Source organism: Notolepis coatsorum (genome assembly GCF_963971535.1).
Source record: "Notolepis coatsorum genome assembly, chromosome: 1".
Lineage (NCBI taxonomy): Eukaryota > Metazoa > Chordata > Actinopteri > Aulopiformes > Paralepididae > Notolepis > Notolepis coatsorum.
Window position 1 is genome coordinate 35,382,850 of NC_140165.1, and position 13,514 is coordinate 35,396,363.

At 48.4% G+C, this 13,514-nt stretch overlaps 1 protein-coding gene across 1 annotated transcript in view; it reads left to right on the plus strand.

Annotated features, from left to right (window-relative positions):
• Nucleotides 1-4,286: 4,286 nt before the first annotated feature.
• LOC311236404 (receptor activity-modifying protein 1-like) overlaps nt 4,287-13,514 on the plus strand; it is a 46,963-nt gene continuing 37,735 nt past the window's right edge. The window contains exon 1 of the mRNA XM_084324078.1: nt 4,287-4,421. Coding sequence (XP_084180204.1) covers nt 4,367-4,421 — 55 coding nt within the window. The 5' untranslated portion in view covers nt 4,287-4,366. The remainder of the gene's footprint in view (nt 4,422-13,514) is intronic.

A 13,514-nucleotide genomic window follows, 5' to 3' on the forward strand; every position in this document is an offset into this window, starting at 1 on the left:
TATGCATGCGCGGCGCGCCCCGGGATGCAAGAACGGTGTGGGAACGCAGAGGTATTCGTGAAGCGTCCCTCCAGAATACCAGACGCCAACATATGCAGACAAGTGGTGGGAGTGGGACTCTCATTTGTTGCTTCTCGGGGCCTGTGTGGAGCCTAGTATAGATAGCCCCTATATATCACGAAGCTTGTTCGGAAGCTATATGGACAATTATAACGATTTAAAAAAAACTGTAAACGGCGAAAGAGGCAAACAAGCGCAGTGCAAAAGTGGTGCTAGTCTGTTCAATGTATACCAGCCTAAAAGGCCTAAATCTATCATTCCCTTTGGTGACATTTTCTAGGAATAAAATGACAGATTTAAGTGTCAGAAGAATGTTCTGTTCACACGAACAACAAGCCGAATACAAGAAACACTGTTGTTGAGTCGAGATGTTATTCTCCCAGAACCTGCACCACCAGATAATGAATCCATATTCTCACCCTGCCTGCACTCTCCAAACCCAATAATAATAAAATAACCCAATATGCATCGCTTTTTTTTCTTCCAAAAGAAAAACCAGAATACTTCCAGAAATACATTTCTAAGATTTGATGGCACTTTATTTTACACCACAACGGCTATGGAGCTCTCAAAATGACGTTTGAATCTGCTGCTCAATGAAGGAATTATTATTTGCCGAGATTCGTCTGAGAAGTCTTTTGGGGAAACGATGGCTGAATCACGGGGTTATTATTATTATTATACACTTGGCAAATGTGCAGAGAGGGAAGTTTGGAAACGCGCTTTACGCAGCGTCTGCGTCCCGGGAGATTGCAGCATATACATCATCAACTGTCACTCAGACTCTGGATACAGGTTCACATCAGCATCCGCGCTATTTGTTTGGGGTCAGATGTGATCATAATAACGGTGACTTGCCCCCCGAGGAGGAGAGCGCACCGACTCACCTGACTGTGTCCAACTCGACCTGATCATCAGAACCAAAGTGACGAGGAGGCACCGCAGACACGCAGGGAGGAACTTCATGTTGACAGGTCGACGACTGTAACTCCAGTAAACTCACATGTCCAATTAGATATCCGGCTGTCAAAGAAATTTATATATAAAAAAAAAAAAAACGTCCGAGTCTTGAGAGACGATGGCAAAGCTGGCAGTGGCACCGATCCGCGCGCCCTCGCTCCTCGCCGTCCTCCGTGGCTATAGCTACGCACTAGGATGAGCGCGCCGTGGAGAAGTTTACGCGCTCGGGTTTGTTGTTTTGTTGATCGGCAGCAGCCGGACGGCACCAGTGTTTAGATGGGTTTAGATCGGCGCTGATCCTCAATGCCATCACTCCTCACACACACTGCCACAGCGCCGGGCGGCTGGGGGCTGGACACGCCCCCTCGGTGCGGCCGACACCGCCCACAGCCCGTCGGATTGGTCGCCCAAAAGGTTGAGAGTTTTGAAAACACGCCCAGACCACTTATCACATCCCCTCATTGGCTCGTTATTACGCACGGCGCCCGCTGTCAATAATACACCTGTCATAACCAGACTTTGTTTTTTGTTTGCTTGTTGTTATGTTTGCGCCGCGCGTGTTAATAATAATATCCATGCCCATTATTTATCAATCTCCAGAAGTGCAAAAATATGTTGAAGACGACGACGCCTCTCATATTTAGAATAATTGATTTCAGATGTCTTTAATAAATGTGTAATTGAATATATAGGTTACATCACATTTACATCATAGATCAAATATAGACCACATGTCTGACTATTCTCGGACTTGGCGTCCGTCGACGAAGACCCCCCCCCCCCCCTTGTGAGTTAAAGACCCCCTATATCCCGGATCATTGCAACCTATATTTATTATCAGAGTTTGGACAGCGAGGTCTCAAAAACAGCTCTCTGGGGGTGTCAGTGCCTTATGACTCACTATGATAAGGTGGCCATAATAACACGGTGTCCATACTATCCAACCTGGCCAAACTCAGTGTAATAAATGGCTCTGATTGCAACTGTTGCGCATCAGTGCCACTGGGTCACGGGCGGCGCGCTGCAAATAGCCTCCGCTGGAAGCTGCTGCTGCCTATAAACTTTCATGGCGCCGTTTTAGGGTCGCCGCGACTTGAAGAGGTCCAGCGGTACATTTTCAGGGCCAGTCATTTTACAAGCGAGGTGAACCCGTTCTCCCCTTTTTCCTCTCTATCAACATTGACTTCGTGTGTCGACTGATAGGAAGGAAGCCGCGAGACTTGGCAATCGAAATCAATGCGGTGCGGTGCGGGGGGGGGGGGGATACATCGATCCGTGGTCCAGGTGACTTCAAGGCCTGAATAGAAATATGCTCATCGATTCAAAGTCTCAAACAAAATACATGGAGTCCTTGAGAAGCAAGACAACGTTCATCTCGTGTTCTCTGCTGCTCTCTAGGGGACGTGAGAGAGAATGACACAATCGTGAATGTATGCCTACTAGGCCATGTCTTAACTTCGTGCACGTCACCTCTATCATATTAGATTATATTCAAATGTGTTTCCATTATACAGCACACAAGTACAGTACAACGAAAATAAGTTTGGCATCCAACCAGAGTGCAAATGTATAGCATTAAAGTGCAACAGCAATATACAATGTACAGGTGGTTAAATTAGGTACACAATATACAAATTAGTACTACTGAGTGTAGTGCTAATCAGATGCATGTACAGAATTGTATAATATAAATAGAGACAGTATGACTACTACTGACCAGCGGCTTAACTGAAGCGGCTTAATAAAAGTAGGATATGTACTACAGATATAGATATAGTAAGGGACTATGTGCAGCCTAGGTAAGTATCAGACAGGTGAGGATATGTATATATGCGGTGTAAATACATATATATAATGCTGTATATATGTGTGTAGTATATACAGCATATGTGAGATACATACATATATACATATACATATTATACATATATATATAACACTTGTTACATATACATATACATACACATATACATATACATACACATACATATACATAATCATACATATATGTATATGTAACGGATGGTATCGTGAAGTGCAGTCAAGAAGGGCTGGGGTGAGTAGCACTGCTATGGGTTAAACTCACTCTCACCTCCTCAAAAGACGCATAGACACGGTACAAAGAAGTGGATTCACCTCTTGGTATAGCGGTCTGTGTTGCTGCCTGCGGTGTGGGAGACCGGGGTTCGACTCCCACTCGGGGCATAGTTTGAGGTGACGTTGTCACAACCGTTACACATATATACATAATCATACACATATACATACATAATATACATATACATACTGCCTTGGCTCCTCCGCTCAGCCCGGCTGTCAATCACCGAGTCTGTGTCACCGCTGCCTCATGGCTTTGAGACGTTAGATGAGATGGAAACACTGGGTGGCAGACAGTGCGTTATTAACACGGAGCTAGTACGCACTGCCACTTGCAGCGTGACAGTGGCACTGACCCTGCGTGCGTGAGATCACAAATGTTAAATGTGATGATATGTAATCTATCTCATGCGTGGTTCTATTCATCCGAATGAATGGTGTTCCAGGGGAAATTGAGAGTGTGATTTTACGCTGATAATGTCCTTTCAAATCTGTCTTTGTGCTCTAACATGAATTTACGGGGAAGGCTCGAGAGCGCATGTAACGGTGAACAGTAATTCATTACAAAAACGGTGACTGCAATTCTACAAAGAAAATGTATTGGGGGAGGGGGGGGGGGTTGATTTGATATTCAGAAAGATGTTTGAGAGGGAATTATGACATTTTAGTATAGTGAAATGATGCACTCGTCGTCGTGCCATTTTGATTTGTGATGATTGCGGATGCTCATCATAATCACACTTCAATCGGAATAAATTGTCTGCCTATATTCCTGGATTTTCTGGAAGCAAAGCGGGGCCTAATTCCATCCAGATCCCTTTTCCGAGCTGGAGTTATTATCCAGTTGATCAGCAACAATCTGTAATCCTTTTGCAGTTTGAAAGTAATCCTCGAGTTTATATGGAACAGCTACATGTATGTGCTCCCTTCTTATTATAAGGGGATCGAATGGCATAGCTTGGATTAACGTTGGAGGCTTGTAGGAAAAAGAGGAAGGGGCCCCTCCGCGGGGGGCGCAAGTTTACTAGGGGGGGGGGGGGGAGCGCTCCGGTGTCACTGCTGTCCTCGCCGTGCCGTTGGTCGCTAAAGTTGTGTTGTGATTGAGACTTGAGGGTGCATTATTATTAGCCGGAGTGGGTACATGTATTGGTTAGAAGAAGAATGAGATCTGCAACAAAGTAATCTGCCTGGAGAAATTGTTTCCAAAAAAAAGGTTCGACTTCAGTCGTTCTCCACATCCACCACCACGATGGCCGTGGATTGCGCGTCGCTCGTTAAAGTAGCGCTTGTTTTGATCATGGCAGGTAAGTGTCTGTGACGGCTTGAAAAAGTAGCCTATACCGAAGTTATCATAACGGTTGTTTGTGATGATGGGGAAACAATACAGTATTTTCATGACACAAAAATACAATTATACAGTATGGCTACTTTACTGTTACATGTAACAAGTGGTCCCGTCATTTCATTCCCTGCCTCCCCCCGAGGCGCAACATAAGCACTACGGATGACCTTGAAATGGATTTGGGCTGCGTGATTCATCTTTCCGACCCCCCCCCCCCCCCCCCCTGGTAGAAATGAGATTGGACCGAATAGGCTACTGGCCCAGTTCTGAGTCTAAACGCCCCGAGCCCTTCATTCTTCAAAGTTGTGACAGTTTAGTGGGAACCACGTGGTGCTGCAGCCCCGGTCTATTTACTCTGAACACCGGCTCCGTGCCAAGACAGAGTATAGGGCAGGATCATGGTTCTATGGGTAGGATTGGTCCGGTAAGACTTTATTGGCACGTTTACGACACACTAAATTTAGTTTTACTATCGCTAATCGTTATCCATTCCAATTCATATAAATGTGTACTATATCTTTTTGTCCTCATCTGAGGAAACTTGAGAAGTTGGAATGGCTTTTCTAAATGAAGTGTGTAAAACTGCCCCTTTTATTTCGAAATCTTGGAAACGACTATAGACTCTTTATTTGACTTGTGTACATACAGCCACATACAGCCACGTGCATAAATGTCCCCTCGCATACTCACAGACTAAAGACAGTGCCTAATTGCCTCTACGAATGGAATGTAACACATTTCATTCACAAGTTTTGTGTGCATGTATCTGAGAACGTATTTGAACACACCTGACGACCGGTCGTATTGTTATGCAAAGTATTACTTAGCGAGTTGCAGTGTTGCGATGCTCATATCAACACTGGTTGCACGCTAATGACGCCACGTGCACAAGCACTCCCAGACGCTCCCGCGCATGCGCATAAATGTTCCCTCGCATAAGGACAGGCTAAAGACAGTGCCTAATTGCCTCTAGAATGGAATGTAACACCTGACGACCGGCGCTATTGATATGCAAAGTAGCCAGGTGGGTACTGCGAGTTGGCGCATCAGTCGAGTGCAGCGCATTCCTGTGTGCACGCGCGTGTGCGTGCTTCTGCTCATGAGCAACGCATGCCTGACTATAATATGGTATAGTTATGAGATTACAGTTTTGTGTTGGTGAATGTCAAGTATGAATGTTTAGAGTAGGCTATATTATACTATGTGTATTTGCTTTTCAGATTATTTGTACATTTTGGTCTCACATTGTGTGAAAAGTTAGATAGTGTCTTGTAAGCTCATGGGGGAATCGAACACACTGCATTGTGGTGGTTTTCAGTGGCCAACATGACCTGGCAGTATACTCAGAAGACAGTACAGTACTTTATCATCATATTGTTCCATAACAGAAGATGTCATGGGATGTTTTGACACCAGGTTCATATAATAGGGGAATGTGAGTCTTGTAATACCTTCACAATAAGGATTGCAAGAACAAAGTCAACAACTCATTTTACTCATCCTTAAAAAAAAGCCCCCAGAACTCCTTCCTCTCTCACCTTTAATTTTTATTTAAAACATTTTCTCTCTACTAAAACTGTATTGTATTGTTTGTTTTGTAAAGTGTCTTTGAGCATTCTGAAAAGCGCTATATAAATCTGATGTATTATTATTACAGATTCTAAGAGTATAAAAGGAGCAGACTGGGGTCTATTAGCTTATCTTCGCAGTGTGCACCTGTAACTGCTACGCATTCCCTCCTGCCACAGTTTCCATCCTGCAATGTAGGTCATGAAACAGACTTATGGGGATGATATTGTTAACCTGGTCGGGGCGCTTGGCTTTCAGAATCCCCTCAGACAGAGCTGGATATATCCCCTCCTCGACGATGGGGAATATGAACGTTATTAGGCTCCTCCATTCTACCAAACAAGATCAGGCACTGCGCTTAGGGACCCGCCTGCCTTAATAGGGCCCCCAACCGATCTGAAGTTTATTTGAAAGATAGATTTAAAGGAACACGCCAACATTATAGGAAATGTGCTTACAGTCTTCTCCTGAGTCAGACAAGAAGATGGATACCAATTTCCTCTGTGCGTTCAGTAGAAAGCTATCCGGATGTGAGCTAGCCTAGCTTAGCACAAATGAATGGCAGTGGATATGGACCAGCTAGCCTAGCTGTTGGCCAAAAGCACCGCTCCCGGAGTGGTCCGTATCCACTTCCATTAATTTGTGCCAAACTAGGTGTAGCACTTGCAGTGACGTCCTTTCACTAAAAGGCAAGGTATGGCGAGGAGGGTGGGGGGGGGGCGGGGGGTGAAGGGTGGATTTTTTTTTGTCAAATCAGTTGTGCAATAGTCACTTTTGGTGAGTTGTTTCTATACAATTCAGTTATATGACATTTAGGTATGACACAGGACTACTGTAGCTAAGGGGCTACACAACCCGGACTGTATTAAAGATTGTTTAGATTAAACCACTACTAAAGAATATTAATAGCCAGACAGTATAGTTAGACAAAATGGCGGACACTCAATTGACGGCACGGGGACAAGGATACCTGGTTTATAAGCATTTTAATCGTCATAGCAACATACATCTGAATTATCACGTTTCTCTTTTAATAATAGAATGTCAGAGTATCAAAGTCAGCGGTAATGAATAGTTCCTAGGTTACGAATACTCGACCGGAGCTCTGCAGGGAGTGAGAAGAGACGAGGCGATACGAGGAAAAGCAAGGGTAGCTGGAGACAATGGTTTCCCTCAGGAGCTCCAAGCTCCGGAGGAATTGGAGACTGGTCGGATAATCCTGTCGTCGCTGGAAGAAAAGGGGTCTCGTACGGAACCGGTCCTTGTAATCCTAGCGCCCGATGGCAGGGTTAATAGCTATTAATCCAAAGGCCCGTTGGCATAGATGGTAGCTAGCTAGCTTCGTTTGTACTGGAAACTAGCCCGCAGACGGTCTTCAATGAGTAGTTAGATCCAAACGCCGCTGGGTTTAACTATACGTTTCTCCACGTTACTTCGCTTACACAAGTCACTATACTGCGCCAATAATGGCTCTACAATATTATAGTCGTATCTAAGTAGCTACTAGCTATCTGTAACGATACACCGCTGGTAGGTCTGTGTACAACTGTACCGGACGGATCACGCTCTCGTTCTGCTGCTTCTCCTGTTCTGATACTGCCGACTTGTTACTTCCACTGCGGCTGCTTGCGCCATCTACAATATATATACTCAGACGGATTTCTAGGGCGCAGCCGATTTACCTGTCCGGAATCAATGCGCCTGCTATGGGCAAGTCTGAACTTGTCTGAACATGTCTAGAACCATGTCTGGGGGGCTCGTCTGGTGGCGCCTCCAATGTCAAGGGCGGGACCCAATGAGGCGAGCGAAGAATACTATTATGCAAACGGATGGCGTAAAGATATATAGCTTATATATATAAACAATATACAAGTTATACAAAATAATAAACGCAGACTTTCAGTGTTAATCTGGACCTTCAGAACAGCCGCCCCCTAATTAGTCCGCACCTAATTAGTAAATAAGATGTGGGCACAGATTAATATTAAGGGTCAAGTCAACTTCTCCATAATGTGCTATGGGGGGTTGGAAATAATCTATAAAGTCAGTGGGTTATCGTCGTCGTCAGGGGGTTTAGGGATCTCAGGCAGCTCTATCAACTTGGCTACTGGTCTGGTGTAGGTCCGCCCTTGGACGATGACTTCTGCCGCTCTGACCTTCCCATCTGAACCAGTAATCACTCTGCTTACACGGCCGGCTGGCCACGTAGCTCGGGGCAGTGACTGGTCTATTATCATCGCGACGGTACCCACTGTCAGGTTGTCCCTGTCTTTAACCCACTTCTGACGGGCTGGAAGGGAGGGTAGGTAGCGTAGGAGGAAGCGGGCCCAAGACTGGTCGGCCAGTACTTGGCTGTGTCTCCACATCCTCCGTCCGTTCATCTCGTCCTGTCTGTACACCGTCTGAGGAAGGGCCGGGTCCGGCCGCCCCATCAAGAGGTGGTTTGGGGTGATGGGTTCGATGTCAGCTACGTCGCTTGGAGCGTAGCTGAGGGGCTTGGAGTTCAGAACTCCCTCTTCTTGAGCCCACAGTTGCCTCACCAGCATCTTCGCCCCGGGTGGTGTAGGGAAGGATACACCCCATTGGGTCGTACTGGCTGGCGAGTGTTCGGTACACACTCAGCCGAGTGGTCAGTCTAGTCGTGGACGTCTCCTGATCCGTCCTCAGAGGTGTGTGTCGGTAGTGAAGCGAGTCTGTCTTGAAGCGCCAGACGAGGCCCAGAGTCATCTCTTGCGCTTCGCCTGGGGTGTGCGCCGTCCAGGTCTCGCTGCTCGCGGCCTTGGTCTCTGGAGGGAGGTGCCGGAGGACTTGAGGGTCGCTACTGGCCCACTGTCGGGGGTCGAATCCACCGTTGGCTAATGAAGCCCGTAGCTTCATTAGGATGCTCTCTGCTTCTTCTGGCGTGGATACGCTCTGTAGGCAGTGGTGCGTCGCTCCCTTAGACACATGCCTAGCGGGCATCCCGTCCCGCCTCAAGAGTGGGGTTGCATATCTGAACACTCCGTCGACCTCGACTCTCGTAGTCTTCTGATCTAGTAGAGCGATGGCATACTTGTCCTCTTTGGACCGAACCATCTTGCGTTCGGTCTTGAATGGCAGCGCGTCTAGTGTCCATAGCCTCTCAACGTGCTGTAGGAGAGTGTTGTCTGTGTCGCTCACCTTGGTGTAAAGGCAGCGTGTGGACGTTGGTTGGCTGGCAGGTCCGTAGAGGGGGCCCTGGAGCGTTCACCCCAGTCGGGTCTTAACCGCGGCTGGGCATCCTTTGGGTCCGATGTGGGCCGCCTTGATTGGGACAATGAGGTCCGCGTGGTCGGAGCCAATGAGTAGGGTCGGTGTAGCTCCGCTGATGAGCGGTATGGGCAGTTGGCGTAGGTGGTCGTACTTCTCCCTCAGCTGTGGGATGGGGTAATCGTAGCGTGACAAACCTATGTCATAGCTTGTGAATGCCTTGTTGATGCTGTACCGCTTCTCAGGGTGGTCGATCGCTGCAATGGTGAACGAGACGTTTTCACCTTTGATTGTCTGTAAATCTTGACAAATGGTACGGAGGGTCATGGTCTCCTCTGGTCCCCGCAGGTCCAACTGGGTCGCGGCGGAGGCGAGGAGGAGTGTCTTCTCCGACCCGTCGTCGAGGACGGCGTAGGTGTCGAGTACCTTGTCTCCGTGGCTGAGGAGTACTCGTACTACCTTGAGGAGCACTCTGGGGCTCCCACTATTTGCGGGGTCGACGTGGAGCATTTCTGTTCCCGAGTTGCTTTGTAGAGCTAATCTTCGCTTGGGGGCCTCGCACAGTGATTTGCGGTAAGTGGGGTCCTTGGGGTCAGCCTTAATCCACTGATCCATTTCAGCGGTGGTCATTCTCTTGAATGCGTCGCACTGTGACAGCCAGTGTCCGCCGTGGCAGTAATAACATGTGATCTTCCATTCTGGAACCTCCATTTTCCATTCCTCTTTGGCGGGGGGGTTGTGACTCTTCTGTTGTGACACAGACTCGGCCTGGTACATCACTGTGATGGGCCTACTTTGGTCTTCTGGTGGGCGCTTATTGCTCTCGTGCAGTGCTTCTAGGTGAGCGCCGTCACACTTGCCACACTTCTTCTTAAGGCGGCATTCTGCTGCCATGTGGCCATGCACGCAGCGGAAGCAGCGGCGGTTATCTTTAATCCACTGACTTACTTCGGCTGTGGTCAGTTTCTTGAATGCGTCGCACTGCGACAGCCAGTGTTCACTGTCGCAGTATTGACAGGCAATCTTCCATTTCTCCTTGGCGTGGGGGTTGTGACTCGTCTGCCGTGACACCGACTCGGCCTGGTGCATCACGGTGATGGGCCTGCTTTGGTCTTTAAACCTTCTCGGTCCCTCTTTAATGTTCGAGCCACCCCAATGCGAAGGTGTCAATTCTTAGGCTGCTAACCTCCCTGGCTAGGAAGTCAGCAAGGTCCAGGAGTGACTGTTCTGGGCCATTCGGGTCACGGTAGTTTCTTTGCCGCCGAAAACGTTCTTGGCGGAATGAGGGGAGCTTCTCCAATATACGCTCCACGTTGGAGTTGGCGTACAACTCGTACATCCCCTTCTCTCGTTGGGACCCGAGCATCCCTACCAGGGATTGTACTTTGACGGATAGGTCGTCCAGGGCTCGGTTGTCTCTAGCCGGGGGGAGACGTTCAATCTCACGTATCTCCTGAATGACATAGTCCCATGTACGTCCGTAACGTGCGTCGAGGGCCGCCAGGGCGTCAGAGTAGGGAGTCTGTGAATTGGAGTATGCCAGCGCTATGTTGTGCGCTCTAGTTACCTTGAGATGCTTAAGGAGAATGGCATACTTGTATGACTTGTCCTGTACTCCGGACATAATTGTCTCTAGGCACATACGCAGCTCGGTATACTGCGCTCGGTCTTCTCTTGTGAAGTCTGGGAATGTGGGTGTCCCAATGTAGTGTGCCATGGATGGCTGCGACATTGACGCACGTGGGGGGAGAGGCATCCGTGGCGAGTCTCTCTGTACGTTGGGTCGTTGGTTCGTGCTGGGCGGGAACCAGGGGCTGGGTTTCCAGGCACTATTCCTTGGTGCCGTCTGGGGCTCGAACTCCCCACTGGGACGTGTTGGGGGTTCATAACGCAGCGTGTCGGGACTGAGACCGGGGCTGCACTGTTCCTCTTGGTCTGAGATGGGTTCGTGCGGGTGGGCTTTCTGTCCTCCCTCGTCCTCCGTTAGGCTTAGTAGTCGCTCGGTTAGCTGCTCTGCAACGTACGCAGGTTCTTCCCGTAGGCTGGGTCCCGTGTAGCTTTGTCGGGGAGGGGAAGGTGCCCTCGACCCGTGTCGTGATGATCTCCGGGAGCTCCGGGTGGAAGAGTGGGGTGTCACCCTCTGGTGCGCTTGTTCCATCATTTGTGCTTGTAGGCGGTCTCATTCTGCCTCGCGCTGCGCATTTGCGCGGTCTCGCTCCATGGTTTCTTGAGCCTGGAGGCGCCTCTCTTCCAGTCTGAGATGTATCGCGGCGTCAGCCTGGAGGCGACTCTCTTCCAGTCTGAGATGTTCGCGCTCACTCTCTCGTTGCGCCTGGAGGCGGTCACGCTCACCCTGGATGCGGTCACGCTCACTCTCTTGTTGCGCCTGGAGGCGGTCACGCTCACCCTGGAGGCGGTCTCTTTCCGCTGAAGCGGTTAGCGTGGCGATCAGGACTTGCGCTAGCCTCTGGTCAGCCTCGCTTGGGGATGACGCTGATGATGGTGATTTGGAGTTGGCAGGGCTTGGCGGTGACCTGGTCTCCTTACGCGCTCCGAGGTCCATCTCGGGGGCGCTGTACTTTGTCTTCTCCCGTGCTCCGAGGTCCATCTCGGGGGTGCGGTGATCTTTATCCTGGTGCGCTCCGAGGTCCATCTCGGGGGCGCGGTGCTCTTTATCCTGGTGCGCTCCGAGGTCCATCTCGGGGGTGCGTTCTTTACCTTCTTGCGCTCCGAGGTCCATCTCGGGGGCGCGTTCTTTACCTTCTTGCGCTCCGAGGTCCATCTCGGGGGCGCGGTGTTCTATGGGCATAGTCAAGTCATGTCCCGCTTGTCCCCCCGCGTGAGCTAAGTCAGTTTCACTTAAACTAGCTTGGGTCTCTACCGGTGGGGTTGACCGGTCGATAAGGTTGGGCATACTTAAGCTACTAATTTTATCCTTGCTTAACGTCCTCGTAGATAAGCTAGGAGGTAAATCTACAGCGTAGTTCTCCAAGTGGGGAGGGGGCTGATGCTGGCGCCTAGGGCGCTCTAATGGGGGAGAGCCGATTGGAGAGTGTCCGCCGCTGGCCATATTATTACTAATATGATTATTATTACTGATACCCTCCGGCTCGAAGGACCAATTGTAGCTAAGGGGCTACACAACCCGGACTGTATTAAAGATTGTTTAGATTAAACCACTACTAAAGAATATTAATAGCCAGACAGTATAGTTAGACAAAATGGCGGACACTCAATTGACGGCACGGGGACAAGGATACCTGGTTTATAAGCATTTTAATCGTCATAGCAACATACATCTGAATTATCACGTTTCTCTTTTAATAATAGAATGTCAGAGTATCAAAGTCAGCGGTAATGAATAGTTCCTAGGTTACGAATACTCGACCGGAGCTCTGCAGGGAGTGAGAAGAGACGAGGCGATACGAGGAAAAGCAAGGGTAGCTGGAGACAATGGTTTCCCTCTGGAGCTCCAAGCTCCGGAGGAATTGGAGACTGGTCGGATAATCCTGTCGTCGCTGGAAGAAAAGGGGTCTCGTACGGAACCGGTCCTTGTAATCCTAGCGCCCGATGGCAGGGTTAATAGCTATTAATCCAAAGGCCCGTTGGCATAGATGGTAGCTAGCTAGCTTCGTTTGTACTGGAAACTAGCCCGCAGACGGTCTTCAATGAGTAGTTAGATCCAAACGCCGCTGGGTTTAACTATACGTTTCTTCACGTTACTTCGCTTACACAAGTCACTATACTGCGCCAATAATGGCTCTACAATATTATAGTCGTATCTAAGTAGCTACTAGCTATCTGTAACGATACACAGGGCTGTACGCTAAGCTTTTTCACTAGGGGCACACTTGCCCCTAAATGAGACATTTAGGGGCAAAAAATATTTTTTAGGGGCAAATTTTTAAATAACAATTTTACCATTATTAAAAAAATATGTTCCTCCTGCCTCATTACTGTGGTCCTTTTATTTAACATTTAAGTGCGTTTGTTTTCAGGTTTGTATCTTTTATAATGAACCAACCGAGAAAGTGTGTAAATCACTAATAGAACAAAAACAACAAACTGTGTGTGTGTGTGTGTGCGCGCACTTGTGTAGTGCTCCTTGAATGAGATCACCACAACACACACACACCATTGCATTAATCAGGAGGACAAGAAACTCTGCATACATTTGTTTCACAATGAAAAGTGCTTTAGAAATCAAATGAATTATTATTGTAAATAACCCCATGAAAGATTTATTATTTGTATGGGT